The sequence below is a fragment of the Scyliorhinus canicula genome, chromosome 9 (assembly GCF_902713615.1).
Source record: "Scyliorhinus canicula chromosome 9, sScyCan1.1, whole genome shotgun sequence".
Lineage (NCBI taxonomy): Eukaryota > Metazoa > Chordata > Chondrichthyes > Carcharhiniformes > Scyliorhinidae > Scyliorhinus > Scyliorhinus canicula.
This window is the reverse complement of record NC_052154.1, coordinates 24,512,146-24,530,519: the sequence shown is the minus strand read 5'-3', so window position 1 is coordinate 24,530,519 and position 18,374 is coordinate 24,512,146. Positions and strand designations below refer to the sequence as shown.

Sequence of the window (18,374 nt, the reverse complement as noted above, 5' to 3'; positions counted from 1 at the left end):
ATTGAGCTTCTGCCCAACTTAATAAAATAATGTAATTATTCCTCAGGTTTTTGGCAGGCAACAGCTCCAAGCTGGTTTCTGTGCTAGGAGATATTAAGTTACCTGAAGATGCATGGCTGATACCAGCCTACAGCAAATATCTGCCTTTATGACCAAGACCCACACAAAGAACGAAGAGTGAGGGACATTACTTGGCCTGTAATTTGAGTAAATAACTTTACGTCGTGGCTTGCACTTGTCCTCGAGCTGAAAATTCACAACAACAAAAAATTCAAATCTGTAGCTGTATTATAACGAGAAGCTTGAGGGGCAGAAGCTCAGTAGATAAATGGGGCCATTGTGTTTGCTGTCACGGGCAAGTTCCAATGATGCTTTCACATAACGTCACTCATGTCTGAACTTTATATGAACCATTTGGAGTCCGCAATTAATATCTGGCGGAACCAAGTGAGCCTACTCTGGCTTCACCGCTGGAATTCCTGGTTAGGCCAGTAGGCCAAGGAGACAGGGGAAGGCGCTGTTACATAATGTGATTGTTCTGTTTCCACTGTGAGAAAGATTCACCTTTTCAGCTAGGGCCAGGTTATACTGATCTGTTTCATCTTTGTTCATGGTCAAATTTTCTTGCCTGCAGATAGCGACACAGAACTTTACACGTTGTAAATGGCTTCAGTTAGCAAGATATAAATGACATTATTGAGTGAGAAAATTAAAATGCATTTTTTCAGTAAAGCATTTTCCTCTCTATTTGGGTTTCACCTGAGGAAGGAGCTGTACTCTGAAAGCTAATGATTCGAACAAACCTGTTGGACTTTAACCTGGTGTTGTAAGACTTCTTACTGTGCCCACCCCAGTCCAACGCCGACATCTCCACATCATGGGTTTCTTGACATCAAGAACCATTTCACCGTTAAAAGTAAATGCCACGAATGAAAGTCACGGCTGCTGCTCCTTCCGTTTCTGTTTCTCTTTCACCCCTGTGGATGAGGGTGAAAGAGTTGGAGTAGTGAGATCATGTGGTGCTCTTGCCTTCCCTCTGGGCCTCTTTGATGAAGCTCGACTGAGATTGAAAGGTTCCAGTATAGGACTAAGACATGAAACCAGCAACCCTATTTGTGTGGCACACATACCATTGCGTAGCCCAGCTCATTATCTCTGGATTATATGGCTGGAATTTAAAGCCCTTCCCCGAAGCAGGTTCAGTGGTGGTGGGCATTTAATTGTGGGGGGGGGGGGGGGGGGGGGGGGGATTCCACCATCGCCTTCCTGGTCTGCCCCGATCAAGTCTGAGGCCTGAGGTGGGAAAGCACATGGACAGCCTTCCCACCCCTTTGCCCATTGAGGCCCTTAAGTGGGCAATTAATGCCCAGTAAAGGGCCTCATCCCACCGTTGCTGGTATCCACCCAGCAGGAGGTGAGGACTCCCCCTATGGGAAGTCCCAAATGGCTCTCCCTCCATCATTTACCTGTGGCCTCGGTTCCTTGCCATTCCCAGGCTTTGGTGGGTGCATTGCTGGCAGCAACTACCTTCTCCCCAATGGTACTGCTCAGCACAGCTGCTAGCTTCTGATTGGCTGACAGCTCAGAGGTTGGGATATTCCCTGGGGTCCTGGGTCCCAGGGAAGGCCTGCCAGAGCCCAGATTGGCACTTCGTGCAGCAGGTCTTCCCGAAAGTAGGCAGAGCAAGGTTCCTGCAGGCCATAGAGTCCTATTGAAAACCAATAAAATGACAGATATTTGTGTGTGTGTGTCTGTTGTAATATATTGCTTGTCTCACAAGTACAGTCATATATTGTTTTTCTCCTCAGGTGCACATTTTAATGGGTTCCTGTTATAAGACAAAGAAGTTCCTGTTATCGTTGGCTGAGAATAAACTGGGACCCTGTATGTTGCTGGCTTTGAGAGGAAACCAAACAATGGTAGAGGTAAGCCTCGTGCATGGGTTATATAACCTCATGATTGTTTTACATTGCATGTACCCGAGCTGCAAATTGCAGTTGTCACGGGCATTATTGCAAATATACGTGTACCTTCGTTTCACAACATGGTTAAAAAGAATGGTAAACCCCCCCCACCCCTTGTCCCTGGCAGTTTGAAGGGCGAACCATGTAAAGCGCCGTAGAAAGATCCCATCAGTAACTAATGGTGATCCAGCTGCCCTGCAGAAAACTCCCTGCACGGGTTGGGTGGATGGAGGTTGGGGGGGGGGGGGCTGTGTGAATGTTGAGTTCTCGGTCCTTACTAGAGTTGTCATAATGTGAAGCTATATTGATGTCAAATATTGAAGAGGGCCAAAATGTCTAGACATTTTGTGGCTGGTAATAACTGGAATAAGCGTTCTTTTACTTTCTAATTTAATTTTATGTGAGTGGGAAGGGACTTTCCGTTTTGTGCACTCTATCGGGCGATTCTCCCAGCCCCGCGCCAGGCCAGTGAATCGGCGCAACTGCGCCACAGTGCCCCGACACCGGCGCGCAATTCTCTGAGGTGCGGAGATTCGGCGAGGCCGCCGATTCTCCAGCCCGGATTGGCCGAGCGGCCGCTTCAACACGACAGAGACCCGCCGGCGCCATTCACCCCTGGTCACTGCCAGTGGGAACACTTGGGGTAAGGGGGGGGGGCTGTGGGGGGTGTGAGCGGCTCCTTCACCGGGGGGCGGGGGCAGGGCTCCGAAGGGATCTGGCCCGCGATCGGTGCCCACCTATTGGTGGTCCGCCCCCACCCCCCGGGCCTACTTTCCATTGCGACCAGCCCCTGAACACCGACCCCATGTTGGGTTGGGGCCGGCACGCGTAAGACGTTCCCCGCGTATCTGCAGGGTGCCGCGACCCACCTGCACATGCGCGGGTTGAGGCTGGAGCAGCATGAACCACTCCAGTGCCGTTCTGGCTCCCTGTGGGGGCCAGAATAGGTCGTGCGCGGGCCCTGTTCGCACCGTCGTGAAACGCGACGGCGATCACGACGGCGCGAACACTTGGCCGCCATATCGGAGAATCGCTCCCTATGTCTGTATTTGAAGTAAAACCTTCTGGACTAGAAGGCTGTACTGTTGTGGACTATCTTCCTTATCTTTTGTTTCCTATTTCAAATTTAAGAGGACCCAATTTTTTTTTTTGAACCTGGATCCTCGGTGCCGTGAGGCAGCAGTTCGAGCCACTGCGCCACCGTGCTGCCCCTAACTATCTCCCTTAACAACAGTGGCAGTTAAATCTTGCATTCACTGAGTGTGCTGCTTCGCAATGAACAGATTACGGGAATCAAATGTGACGCAACAAACATTCCAGGCAAAAAAATAGGAAATGATTGAAGATTACGCACAATTTTAATTTTAGGGCTCGGGGGGGGGGGGGGGGGGGCGGCAGAAGAAAATGGTGCCAACAACAGAATAGTCGCTGTGTTGACATCCAAGCTGGGACAGCTTTGTACCCCAATGGCTATCATTAAATACATTATAATCGGTAGTTGACAGTGAATCAAAATGCTGTAATTCAATGGAAGGTTTCTGATGACAAAAGGAAACGGAACAAGTGACACTCAGCTTTCCCCAGAGACTGAATCACTGCAGTGAGTTCACTGCCAAACGTTTGTTTCTGTGAGTAATGCGTGTAGTCTGATATACTTCAGAAGCCTGTTTAAAAAGATTGTTTGCTTAATGGTCAAGCAAGGTAATATATTGTAAACTGAACACTGGCCTGCTCAAGAGTTGGCATTTTAAGGGAGTGTCATTGAAAGTTCCAGTTCGAAGGGAAAGTTGGGCACACAGCTGACATTAGCAGTTGTTCTCATTATAATTGCTCGCTGTCAGAGCCTATTTTAAAACGTCTCTGTGGGCACCCATTAACATACTTGGGAACAGGAATTGGCTGCATCTGATTGAAGTAGGAAGGACAAAAGTTACAGTGACAGCGGCCCTGAAGTTATATTAAGTAGTTTTATTTTTTATTTTTATAAATTTAGAGTACCCAATTCATTTTTCCAATTAAGGGGCAATTTAGCGTAGCCAATTCACCTACCCTGCACATCTTTTGGGTTGTGGGGGCGAAACCCACACAAACACGGGGAGAATGTGCAATCTCCACACGGACAGTGACCCGGGATTGAACCTGGGACCTCGGCGCCGTGAGGCTGCAAGTAGTTTTTTTAAACATTTGCACTACATTTAAAATCTACAGATGTATGTCTTTCCTGCTAGCATCTCTTCACTTGTCAATGTTTATGTATCTTACAATAAAAATGCAACATTTATGTGCATTTCCTAATAATTGTGACGTACTGCTTTTCTATTTCATTATAAACAAGTTTATTTTGGGTTAATGTATTGCAGATGGTTGGCTCAATGCAAATTTGGACCAAAACATCTATTTTATAAATAGAGAACAAGTTTAAAAATTTGAAAGTAAAAGAGGAACAGCCCTGGAGAATACCTTATCAACGCAGTAGTCACAATGATGCCTTTAAAAAAAAAGTCCCCGCTTTTAATTGCTCCTTCCTTGGTGGAAATTATTTCAGCTGCCGAAACTTTGGAATTTCCTCCCCACACCTTTCAACGACTCTACCTCTCTGTCCTCTTTTAAGATGGTCCTTAAAATTTCCTTTTTGACCAAGCTTTTGAAATGAAAATGAAATGAAAATCGCTTATTGTCACGAGTAGGCTTCAATGAAGTTACTGTGAAAAGCCCCTAGTCGCCACATTCCGGCGCCTGTCCGGGGAGGCTGTTGGTCATCTGTTCTAACTTCTCATTATGTTGCACAGTGTTAAATTGATTTGATAACAGTCCTCTGAAGCAATTTAAGATGTTTTACTACATTATAAACACCAGTGGCGAGATTCTGTGATCCTGAGGCTAAGTGTTGACGCCGTCGGAAATGCCGTCGCATTTCTCAACGGCATCAACATGGCCTCAGGATTAGCAATTCTAGCCCATACAGGGGGCCAGCACAGCACTGGAGCAGTTCACGCCGCTCCAGCTGCTGATCCCGGCGTGAACTGGGCGTCGCGGGATCCGCGCATGCGCAGTGGCACCAGCCAATGCGCACATGCGCAGTGGCACCGGCGCCAACGGGCGCATGCGCAGTGGATTCCTTCAACGGCCGGCCCCGATGCAACATGGCGCAGGACTACAGGATCCAGCGCGGAAGAAAGGAGGCCTGCAGCCAGAGAGGCCGTCCCGCCAATCGGTGGGCCCCGATTGCGGGCCAGGCCACATCGGAGGCCCCCCCCCCCCCGGGGTCGGACCCCCTCCCCCCAGGCTGCCCCGACCCTTCCACGCCGGGTTGCCGCCGGTTGAGAGCAGGTGTGGACGGTGCCGGCGGGACTCTGGTTTTACACGACGGGCGGTCGGCCCATCGCGGGCCGAGAATCGGCTCCGGGCAGAGAGAATCCCGCCCCATATAAATGCATCTCACAGACTTGACTTTGCACCGTTCTCTGGTTGGCCTCCAGTTTACTTCACGTAGCAACAATTAATCTTTTGTGTCTTTAGACGAATACAGCTCCACCTATGAATAATACATTCTCTGTTTCATGGTACAGCACTCTCTATCATCTGACATTCTCTCAGCAATACCATGGGCAATCAATTAGAAAATAAGCAGAAAAATATGTCACTGATGACCTACTGGAAAGATGTGTTCATATTCCCAAGTATTTTGTAGTAAGAATGCGGGTGAAAGATTACCTTGTGCGTATAAAATGAGGGTGAACCTTTCGCAAACCGGGTGGCGACGTCTCGTGTCCGATGTGCACCCATTGTTCAGTGGCTGCCATATTAAACTGGGAAACTTTTAATTTCAAATGGCCGCCCACCTGAAACGAGCATTAAGCTGATTATTTATGTGGATCGGGCTTGTTTACCCCACACGGGGTGGCTGGCTTCTTTGATCCCCCAGCTGCGTGTTTTTTGGCTGCATGCTGCTCACGGGCCGTGGGCTTCTCTATTCTCACCGCTTGTCAGTGGGAAGCCACCCCACACCACCCTGAAACCCGCTGTCAGCGGGAGCAGAAAATCCCAATGACGGAGAATTCCGGCCAAGATTTGCCCATTTGTAACGGATCTTTAGAAGCTTTCACAAGAATCCTTAACGGGACTGTGAAGAAAAGGCCCTAAATCAAAGAGAGCTCTTGCTTTTAGTGGACCCCCACCCCAGTAACTGTGGCCTCAGTTTAATGTCCAATCACCTCTGATACACTCCTGTTGTACTAAAATGTCAGTCTATTTCCGCCTAGTTTATCTGATTGAGGGCGCGATTTAACCAAAATATTTCTAAGTGTCATTTTGGGTGAGTTTGTTGGGGTGTTACCCACCGGCTTTTTGGGTAAGATCCACATTGGTATTCACCCACATTTAATGATTACTTTGGGCCTTAGGGTGTTTGGCCCACAGTTCAAAATTTTACCACCACTGCTGAGCTGAACACACCGGCGAGATCGACTCCTCTGAGATTGGGCCGCCATATTGCAACGGTGCCCCTATTTATTCACTTGAGGGTCCCCATACCCCCCATACACAGGCAATTTCACCCACCACACACATGGGCATTACACTGTCCTCTCCCCCCACCCCAAGTGAGAACAGCCTGCTATGATGTCGCTTAGGGCTACCCCACTTTTCAGGCCTCCCCCTTTCAGATCCCCCACCCTTCACTCCCCCAAACTTTGAGACCTCTTCACTTCCACCCTTCACCCCACCCCCATCTTCATACCCTTCCTCATCCTACCTTTAATGGGCATGGCCCCCTCAGGCCTGCTCCTTGGCAATGCCACCCTGGCTCCAGGGTACCTCAGCACTGCCACCCTGGCAGTGCTCCTTCCAGCCTGAAAGTGCCACCCAGGCACCTTGGCAGTGCCAGGCTGGAAATGCCTGAGTGCCAGAGGGAGAGCATGGGTACCAATCTGCCCTGCCGTGCCCACCCAGAGGTCTCCAATGGCCTGGGAAACCCCCAGGGCACGTTACGTCTCGTCGACGTTTGTGTCGACCAGCACTGAACGGTGCCCGGACGAGGCCTTGCTGGGGATGCTGTTAGTTCGCGGGAGCCCAGAGAATCCAACGCATGCATGTTTAAATGAGCCTAGTGACTTATTTAAATATGCTGGGCAAGGTTCAGATAGCGACGTCTCGCGAAGTTTCAGCTGAGTCTCACAAGATGATGCGAACGTTACGAAACTCATGAGAGGTCTCTCGCGAGATTCAGTGGCCTCATCGTGACACCAAGTTGGGTGTGATGAGGCCGTTAAATTGCGCCCCAAGTCTCTGGAATGGAACAGGACAGGGCCTTTTGACTCGGACTCAAGAGTGCCGCCTCTGAAAGAAAGCTGTCACCATTAGGAAGTCACTGGGTGGAATTGTACCCCAAAATGACTAAGTATCAATAACAGGGCTCCCATTTTAAAGGGGCGCGGTAGCATGGTGGTTAGCATAAATGCTTCACAGCTCCAGGGTCCCAGGTTCAATTCCCGGCTGAATCACTGTGCAGAGTCTGCACGTCCTCCCCGTGTGTGTGTGGGTTTCCTCCGGGTGCTCTGGTTTCCTCCCACTGTCCAAAGATGTGCGGGTTAGGTGGATTGGCCATGCTAAATTGCCCTTAGTGTCCTAAAAAATAAGGTTAATTGGGGGGGGGGTTGTTGGGTTACTGGTATAGGGTGGATACGTTGGCTTGAGTAGGGTGATCATTGCTCGGCATAACACCGAGGGCCGAAGGGCCTGTTCTGTGCTGTCCTGTTCTATGTCTATGACAATTGCGATTCATGCCCTTGCTGGACGTGAACCGGATTGTGTCACCTGCAGTGGGTCAGGAACATCGGGCACTGTTCACAAACCCCATTTAGGGGCACTCCTGCTATTTTCCCAACAAGGTGGGACAGCAGCGGAGAATTGCCCCCCCTTTCGTTTGTTTGAGGACTGATATATTGTGAAGTTCCATTGTCAGTAAGGTGGGAAATTTATATTTAAATTGAAAAAATTCTCTCAATTTCTACCACAACACTAGATCCTATGTTTGATGCTTGAATACAACATCATAGACAACAATGACACACAGCTTCAAATTATCTCCACGTTGGAAAGCACAGATGTTGGAAAGAAAATGTATGAACTGCTCTGTGACAGGCAAAGGGAGCTTAAAGAGCTGGTAGGTTTTCTTTAATACATGGCATTCTCTACTTATTTATAGCGTCACCACAGTCAAATCTCAACCGAAGCCATCAGTTCGACAGATTGCTGCTGTGTCTTTTCCAATTCTGCGCAGCAATTTTGTTTCTGGGAAGTGCCCAAAAATTCCCTTGATTTGCTGCGCTCCATTTGGGGAAGTTTGAGGAGTTCTACTGTCTATCATTCGATGTTCAATTGTGGTAGGTCTGCAAGGCTGACTGATGTGGCAAATTGAAATGTGGCATTGGTTTAATCTTCTGAGGCTATAAAGCTGAGCAGAAGGAGCTTTACTCTGCGTCTGACATCAATGCAACAGAGGCTGTGGCTCCAATCCTAAAATGTCATTCTTTATCATTGCTCATCTCAATAATTGTGCCACGTTACAGTTCACTCAGGAAGTCCAAGTTGCTGCGGCAACAGGCACTTTTACATGGATGCTGTAGCCTGGAGCTATAGATAGTTGAGAGTCCCAACTTCCTTTCCATCACTTGGCAGCGCAGGAATCCCTCCTGCTCTTACTGCTGCCATCCGCATCTGTAGGAAGGATTTGCCGCTTGATATGCAACCTGTTGGGCTGTATTACCAATGCACCTTCCCTGACCATCAGATTCTGAACCTGCAGTTTGTGGCTCAGAGGCAGGGTCACAACTCAGAGCCAAGGGGAGGGTTCCACGATGTGTCGCGGCCTCTAATCTTCCCACCCCTCCAGCAACTTAGAAACTGGAGAATCCGAGGTACCATTTTTAAAGGCCGATCCAGCACACAGCGAGCAAACCAGTTAAACCGAGCACTGCTCTAGGCACTCCCCTGGGGCTACACTGGTACTACCCTGGCAGTGCTACACTGGTACTACCCAGGCAGTATCTGGGCATGAGCCCCCCCTCCCCCCGAGTGCTGCACTCACCTGAGCTCCCCTGGGAGGTCGGCCTGCCAGGTGCATGCCTTTGGTGGCCAGTTGTGGCACACACCATTCTTCTGTCACACCGCTGTGCATGGATTTTTTGACCGTGGGTGGGGCCCCATAATGACATGTTAATGTATTCAAATGAGGGGACATTGGGAAATGTCCATTGTCACTGATGAGGGGAGGGGGTCAATTGTGTTGAGTGCTCATGCCAACATAAAACGCAACATGAAATGAAATGAAATGTAAATCGCTTATTGTCACGAGTAGGCTCCCTAGTCGCCACATTCCAGCGCCTGTCCGGGGAGGCAGGTACGGGAATCGAACCGTGCTGCTGGCCTGCTTGGTCTGCTTTAAAAGCCAGTGATTTGCCTCGGTGAGCTAAACCATTGCACTTCTCATGATATTTTCCACCCCCCCAACCGTCCAACGTGAATAGGAGTGGAAAATCCCAGGCACGGTCTCTAATGTCAAAGGCACAAGTTGTAGAATTGCTACAGAACCATAGAATCCCTACAGTGCAAAAAGAGGCCATTCGGCCCATTGAGTCGGCACTCTGAAAGAGCACCCCGCCTGGGCCCACTCCCCCGCCCCATCCCCGTAACCCCACCTAACCTGCATATCTTTGGACTGTGGGAGGAAACCGGAGCACCCAGAGGAAACCCACACAAACACGGGGACGAAGTGCAAACTCCGTACAGGCAGTCACCCAAGGCCAGAATTGAACCCAGGTCCTTGTGAGACAGCAGTGCTGACCTCTGTGCCACTGTGTTGCCTCATATATTGCAAATAGTGAGGTAGGGTGAGGAAAGTTTAATAGCGGCGTGTTCAAAATATCTTGTGTGTTTAAAGGAGGTGAAATTGTGTCTGACATATAAATGCCCCTCATTCATGTGAATTCTTTGTGCTTGCAGCAAAGGAAGGGTGGACCCACACGACTAACACTGCCATCCAAATCCACAGTAAGTTGTAATTTAAACTGACGTTTTCCATACATAATTATGCTTACCCCAGTGTCATCAATCAACCACAAATGGGCCCTCCCTTATTCTGTTTCCGTAGCTTCTAGTTTAGCAGTGAGCGCAGTGTGTAGCTCTCAGCTCTGAACTCATTTAGGGGAGCTTTTAAAGTAGTGGAAAAGTGGCAGCACCTCTTGTTTTTATTTGTGGAACTGTGATCCTGGTTAAAGGATAAATATTGGCCGGAAAGAACTTCCTTCCTTCTCACCCTTTCTCCCCAGCTGAGAGGACAAATGCCCACTCTGTGAAACAGCCCCACCGGCAGTGCAGCGCAGCCACAGCGCTGCATTGAAGCATTAGCCTATGTTCTGGCCCCAAGTCTTTGGGGTAGAGTAAGACTTGAGCTCTCAGCATTCAGAGTTCAAACCAACCCCTCAAAGAGGGGTTGAAGCAGAGGACATAGATTCTTTCAATATTTGGATTTGGACTTATTGCCACGTGTTCTGAGGTACAGTGAAAAGTATTATTCTGCAGACAGTCCAGGCAGTCTGCAGACAGACAATAAATGCACAATGTAAATATGTCGAGCTAGCAGCAGATAGGCAATCGAGTGGACTGCTTGTGTAAAAATAAATACCGGCAATTTCAATGTAGTAACATCCGACGCTTTCATCCGAGTGCACAGTAATTTGGAGCTGAATTTTTCATTTTTAATGCAGTGTCTCAGCGGGCAGGAAAGGCAGCATCAAAGCTGTTTGCTCCAATTTCTTCGCCATATTGCCAGGGTCATAGATAAAGAAAACTCCCAAGTGGCGGTCCTGTGATGATACACTGGAAGCCCGCTCTGTCAGCAATTTAGCTTTTTAAAGGTCGAGCACATTTTTGAAGGCTACCCCCGATTCAGAAAAGTAAATGCACTGCCTGGACATGACCCTCTTTCTCCCGAGCGATGCACTTACTTGTGCTCCTCTGGCCCGGTCAGCCTGCCAGGTGCACGCCATGGGACACCAGTCATAATTCACATTGATGTGGATGGATAACGTAATGGGTGGTATCGTCATGGGTAGAGGCCCGATAATTATTTATTCTAAAAGGGTTCCCGGTGTTTTTTTAACCGTAGAATACCCAATTCTATTTTTTTCCAATTAAGGGGCAAGCCAATCTGCCTACCCTGCACATCTTTGGGTTGTGGGGTGAGACCCACACAGACACGGAGAGAATGTGCAAACTCGACACGGACAGTGACCCGGGGCGAGGATCGAACCCAGGACCTCGGCACTGTGAGGCAGCAGTGCTAGCCACTGCACCACAATGCTGCCCGAAGGGTCCCTGGTGTTAAACATCTGGAATCCCGTTACATCACTGGCTGGGAAGGAACAATCATGACAGGACTTCCCGCCGACATATAACAAGCCTTGGGCATCTCGCAAGACTTTGCACTCCTCTCGTCATTAATGGTTAATGCGAGCGGGAGCCTCAAAATCCTGGCGTTGGAGCGGGAACTCCCTGTCTAATGTTCGACATAAGTCTGAGGCCAATGAGAGAAATTGTAGAATCCCCTTTCCTCACTGAGATTGACTGAGCATTGGTCGATGAACCTACGGTCACCTTAGTCTGTATGATTCAGCAGTGTCATGCAATATAATTGCACATTGAGTCACCAGGAGCTGACGTATTTTGAGGTGGTTGCTGTAATCATCCCCCGCTGCATATCATTTTTTTGGGGTTTTTCTCTGTCAGCCATTCTCTTTGAAGTCTTTTTCTGCAAAAACGTACCGAGGAAAAAATTTGAAACCTCACGCCCCAGTTTATTTCCAAATCTTATGGAAAACAAACATGAAATGACTGGGATGGCCTGAGGGAAGCTGCCCTTTGAACGATGAATCAGGCTGATGCATGCTGAGACAGTCTCAGCACAGGCTCCGATTATGGCACCTTAGGAATTGGAGGCACAGATGTTTTAACTTCATCTCAGCTGACGGTTAAACTTTTCGGAAGAATATTATTTATACAGGCAAAGAATTCTCAGATTAAAGTTTTCTTGGAAAAAGTGAGTCAATCTAGGTACATTAAGACTCAAAAGACAATTGCATAATCCTGTTGTGAAATATGTAATTTTTAAATGTCTTTTGAATGTCTTTTTCAAACCTTATTTTCAATATTACAAATTTTAGTTTCTGGGAGAAAAATATTTGAAATGGGGGTTTATTTGCATCGTTTTTTTATTGCTGATAGATTGTCTTCACAGTTCCCAGTTACAATCCTGATTTGTTGCCTATATAGGAATGTGATATTTTAAGTCGGTGAGCTGAAATTGTGACACAAAAATTCCAAAGCTTCATAAAACTTTAACGGTAAAAGGACAAATTGGTAAAAGGAATTGTGATCCTGGGTTTTATAGATAGTGGCATACAGCACAAAAGAGGTGAGGTAACACTAAGAGTCGGATTCTCCATTTCAGAGACTAAGTGCTGATGCCAGGACTGAATCGCGAGTTCTACGGCCTCGAAAGCAGCTCCGGTCCCTGAACATCCTCATGGACTGGCACAGGTGCCACGTGAAACCTGTGCAATTCCAACTTATGCTGGAGTGTGACTCGCCGGAGTGGGGATTGCCGCTCGAGAGCCTGACAAGCAGGAGCTGTATATAGGCACTCCACTCCCCACACACCAGCCAAGAAGATGACAATGGTTGTGCTGGAGCACATCCATGCCGTTGATGGGTTGGCTGGTGCTCGAGGGTACCTGGGGGTGGCCTGGGGAGGCACCCATATGACCTGTCGTGCTAGGTTCACAGTGGGCAGTCAGTGGCGTGTGCAGTCGCAAGGCTGCCTTGCATGCTTTGACAATGGTGGCCTGTGCTCATCCACCCCGACCCATGGCCCACCTCCTGGCCGCCCCTTGCTACTCCCCATGGCCCTGGCAGAAGCCCCTCAGCCAGCGGCGCAACTCTCTGCACACTATGGACCCCCTCTCTCCCTCAGCAGCCACGATTATAAATACCACAAGTGAACCTCGCCATCGGTAATTCCTCCTGACGTATAATTGCAGAGTCCGGCTGGTTAATGATATGCCAATGGCCTTTACTGTACAATTTGCATGCCCATGCCAGCGTGCGGCGTGGAACGCAGTCACACCGCTGTTGAGGGACGGCATTCCGTTGGGTGCCTGCCGCCGGCCTTAATGTTCAGCTGACTCGCAATTCTTCGCCTGATCGCGTTTCCCGATTCCAGTGTCGCTGAACGGAGAATTCGGCCCTAAATCTATGAGCGTCAATGGTTTGGTCACGTTAGTATGGTGCATGGTGTTGAATATCTTACTTTAAGAGAGATGTCAATTTTAATCGTACACATCTGTCTTCACCCAAGAAATGAGGAGGTAGATATGGGCTGCACGGTAGTACAGTGGTTAGCACTGTTGCTTCACAGGGCCAGGGTCCCAGGTTCGATTCCCGCCTTGGATCATTGTCTGTGTGGAGTCTGCACGTTCTCCTCGTGTCTGCGTGGATTTCCTCCGGGTGCTTCGGTTTCCTCCCAGAAGTCCCAAAGGACATGCTGTTAGGTGAATTGAACATTCTGAATTCTCCCTCGGTGTACCCAAACAGGCGCTGCCGTGTGGCGACTAGGGGATTTTCACAGTAAACTTAATTGCGGTGTTAATGTAAGCCTACCTGTGACACTAATAAAGATTATTATTATTATAACTCAGGGAGAGAGTCTGTGAGGGTCTTGAGCAAATTGTCATAGGGAGTGACAAAGTATTGAAGATGTTGGCAGGCTTAAAACTGGACAAATCTCCAGGAAGTTGTGGGAGGTGAGGGAGGAGATTGCAGGGGCTCTGACCCAAATTTTTAATTCCTTTCTGGACATGGGGTAGGTGCCAGAGGACTGAAGAACAGCTAATGTGGTCCCACTAGTTAAGAAAGGTTGCAGAGTAAAGCCAGAAACCTACACATTAGTGAGTCTCACGTCAGTGGGAGGGAAACTATTGGAGAAAATTCTGAAGGAGAGAATCTATCACCACTTTGAGCGGCAAGGTTTAATCCGGAATAGTCAGCTCGGCTTTGTCAGAGGGAGGTCATGCCTAACAAATTTGATTGAATTTTTTGAGCATGTGACCAGGGGTGTAGATGAGGGTACTGTAGTTGATGTAGTTTATATGGGTTTCAGCAAAGCCTTTGACAAGATCCCGCATGGGAGACTTATAAAGAAGGCAAATGCATCTGGGATACAGGGTAACTTGATGAGGTGAATTCAAAGCTGGCTGAGCTGTAGGAATCAGAGGGTGATGACGGGCGGCTGCTTTGTTGACCAGAAGCCAGTATCCAGTGGCGTACCACGGGGATCCGTGCTGGGCCCCCTATTGTTTGTCATTTATGTAAACAACATTGATGACTATGTGCGGGGGTAGGATGACACAAAGATTGGCCGGATGGTTAACAGTGAGGTTGAGTGTTTTGGGTTATAGGAAGATGTAGACATAATGATCAAATGGGCAGAAAAATGGCAGGTGGAATTTAACCTTGAAAAGTGTGGGGTGATACACCTTGGAAGGAGTAATTTGACCAGCAAATATTCAATGAATGGCCTGACAGTGGGATGTTCTGAGGAACAAAGGGACCTTGACATATTAGTCCATAGATCATAGAAGGCAGATGGCAGGTTAATAGGGTGGTAAAAAGGCATATGGGTTACTTGCCTTTATCAATCGAGGCATAGATTACAAAAGCAGGACGGCCATGATGGAACTGTATAGAATTGGTAAGGTCAGGGCCGGCTCAAGGCACCGGCAACTCGGGCAGTCGCCCGGGGCGCCATGTGGTAGGGGGCGCCAGAGACTCGGGTCCCGCGCATGCGCAGTTGGGCCGGTGCCAACCAGCGCATGCGCGGTGGCCGCCCTCCCACGCGGTCCGCCCCCTCGGTCCACCCCACCCCCTCGGTCCGCTCCCCCCCCCCCCCCCCCCCCCCCCCCCCCCCCTCGGTCCGCTCCCCCCTCGATCCGCTCCCCCCGCCCCCCCCCCCCCCCCCCCCCCCCCTCGGTCCGCTCCCCCCCCCCCTCGGTCCGCTCCCCCCGCCCCCCCCCCCCCACGGGTCCGCCCCCCCCTCGGGTCCCCCGCCCCCCCCCCCCCCCCCCCCCCCCCCCCCCCTCTCGGGTCCGCACCCCCCTCGGCCCCGCCCCGGCCCTGCCCCCAAGGGCGCCGAAGTTCAGCTTGCCCGGGGCGCCAGCAACCCTAGGGCCGGCGCTGGGTAAGGTCACAGTTGGAGTACTGTGTGCAGTTCTGGTCACCACATTACAGGAATGATGTGATTGCACTGGAGGGGGTGCAGAGGCGTTTCACCAGGATGTTGCCTGGGATGGAACATTTAAGTTATGAAGAGAGTTTGGATAGGCTTGGGTTGTTTTGCTGGAACAGAGAAGACTGAGAGGTGACCTGATCGAGGTGTACAAGATTATAAGGTGCATGAACAGGGTGGATACAGAGCAAATAAAAGCAAATTACTGCGGAGGCTGGAATCTGAAACGAAAGGGAAAATGCTGGAAAATCTCAGCAAGTCAGGCAGCATCTGTAGGGAGAGAGAAGAGCTAACGTTTCGAGTCCGATGACTCTTTGTGGATACGGAGCAGCTGTTCCCCTTAGTTGATGAGTCAATGACGAGGGACACAAGTTCAAGATGAGGGACAGGAGGTTTAGGAGGGATTTGAGGTGGTGACGGTCTGGAATGCCCTGCCTGGGAGGATGGTAGATGTGAGCTGCCTCATATCCTTCAAAAAGTATCTGGATGAGCATTTGGCACGTCATAACATTCAAGGCAATGGGCCAAATGCTGGCAAATGGGATTAGGTAGGCAGATCAGGAGTCTTTCATGTGTCAGTGCAGACTTGAAGGGCCGAAGGGTCTCTCCTGCTCTGTATTTTCTGTGATCATTCTGGTGTGCATCAACTGGGAGTTCACTTGTGCTCACCTATAGAAAAGACTGAAATTGGGGCTTTTGGTTTAGAGATGCACAATATGCAGCGTGTGTCCTAGTAAATAAATAAAACTTGTACGTACATAAAGATAATGCTTCAGTCTTTCATTGCCCGGTTATCTTAACCTGTAACAGTCAAGGCCATGGAGACAATATAAAAGAGACTGTTGAAGCTGATGAGGGAGTTACTACATAAATGCAGACTATTTTCATGCAGTTCAGAAGAGTTAAAAATGATGAACAGTTTTGATAAGAGGAAGTGTTTTTAAAAGTTTATTTTATTATAAACATGTATCAAAACAGGTTACTGCAAATAAACACCCCGGGAAACATACTTCCATACTTCCAGGGGCTGGTTTAGCACAGTGGGCTAAGACAGCTGGCTTGTAATGCAGAACAAGACCAGCAGCGCGGGTTCAATTCCAGTTCCAGCCTCCCGAACAGGCGCCAGAATGTGGCGACTAGGGGCTTTTCAATGTAACATCATTGAAGCCTACTTGTGACAGTAAGCAATTATTATTATTATTGTTCCCAACAATCAACTATATAGTCTGTACAGATTTTATCCCCTTTTACACACACACCCTCCCCGAACAGCTTCTCAAACATCGTAACAAACGTCCCCCAAATTTCCTCAAACCCCCTGAAGAGTCCCTCAACTCATACTTTATCTTCTCTATCTGCAGGAAGTCATACAGGTCACCCCACCAACCGCCATCCACGGTAGCGATGCTGACCGTCACCCCAGCAAAATTCGCCACTGTGCAATCAGAGAGGCGAAGGCCAAGACATCGGCCTTCCTCCTCTCCATGAGCTCTGGCTTCTCTGAAACCCCAAATATTGCAACCATAGGGTCTGGGTCCATCTCCTCCTTCACTATCCTGGCTAAGACCGCGAACACTCCCGCCCAGAATCTTCCCAATTTTTCGCAACCCCAAAACATGGGCGCGTGATTCTCTGACCCCCGCCCACACTTCTGACACTCATCTGCTACCCCCTGAAAAAACCCACTCATTCTCGCCCAAGTCATATACACCCTGTGCACCACTTTAAACTGTATCTGGCTCATCCTTGCACAAGAGGAGGTCGCATTTTCCCACGCAGTGCCTCACTCCACACTCCCTAATTGATCTCCCCTCCCAACTCCGCATCCTATTTCTCCTTGACCTTCACCACCCGCTCGCCTCCCTGCTGCACCAGCCACTTATATATATCCCCAATTCTTCCCTCCCCTTCCACATCCGGAAGCAGCAGTCGCTCCAGCAGGATGTATCCTGGCAATCTAGGGAACCCCCTCCAGACCTTTCGCGCAAAGTCCCTAACCTGCAGATATCTGAACTCACTCCCCCTCGGCAGCTCTACCCGTAGCTCCTCCAGACTGACGAACCCTTCCTCCAAATACAGATCCCTCACTTTGACCAGCCCCACTTTCCTCCACCTTCTTTATCCACTATCCATCCCCCCCGATTCAAATCCATGATTCTCGCACAGCGGCACGAGCACAGACAGCCTTCCACCCTAAAATGCCTCCTCAGCTGATTCCATATCTTCACTGTGGACTGCACCACCGGGCTCCTTGAATACCTGCTCGGAGCCATTGGCAACGCTGCCCTCAAACCCCTGAAACTGGACCCCTGACAAGATTCCTCCTCCATCCTAACCCACTCTACCCCTTCTCCTTCCCACCACCACCACACCTTGTCCACATTCGCCGCCCAATAATAATGAACAAGTTCGGCAACGCCAACCTCCCTTGCTGCCTCTGCCTCTGTAGCAGGGTCCTCCCCACCCTCGACACCTTCCCCACCCATACAAAGTCAGAAAGGATCGTGTCCACTTTCCAAAAAAAGGCCTTTGATATAAAGATAGGGAGAGCTTAGGGGAAGTTTTTTTACGCAGGCGGCCGCAATGAACTTTTTTTGTTTGAAATGGCAATGCAAATTTTTTGTGCTCACTAATGCCAACCTGAAGTTAATGAGTTGAATCAACAAGTGGTTTTCCTCCCACTGCCACCCCACAATAGTTGTGAGTTCATTGTTGAAAGGGTTTGAATCCTGGGAGCTGCATCACACACGGATGCATGCCCATGCTTGCTTTTCTGCTAAAATGAGCAAAAGTGCAAATGCTGCCAGGAGATATTTGGAAAGGTTCCTTAATTTAGATTTAATTGGGAGTCAACTACACTTTGTGAAACTGCAGATGTTCAGAAACAAAGAGGTGACTGCGGCGTTGTCTCTTTTGATTTAACACCCAGTTAATTCCATGTTTTTATATATTAAAATGAGTGCGCCATCCAATAAGGGAGCTGCAGTGAAGGCTTACTATATCTTAGCAAAGTTGACAGTAGCAAATAAGCACTGTGCTGTCAGGCAGATCACACTGACATTGAGGAAAGA

General features: G+C 49.2%; 1 protein-coding gene across 2 annotated transcripts in view; it reads left to right on the top strand.

Moving 5' to 3' along the window:
• LOC119971159 (c-Maf inducing protein) overlaps positions 1-18,374 on the top strand; it is a 255,235-nt gene that overhangs the window by 222,660 nt on the left and 14,201 nt on the right. For both annotated transcript variants that reach the window (XM_038806355.1, XM_038806354.1), the window contains exons 15-17: positions 1,809-1,925; positions 7,987-8,127; positions 9,966-10,013. In XM_038806355.1, the coding sequence (XP_038662283.1) occupies positions 1,809-1,925; positions 7,987-8,127; positions 9,966-10,013 (306 nt within the window). The remainder of the gene's footprint in view (positions 1-1,808; positions 1,926-7,986; positions 8,128-9,965; positions 10,014-18,374) is intronic.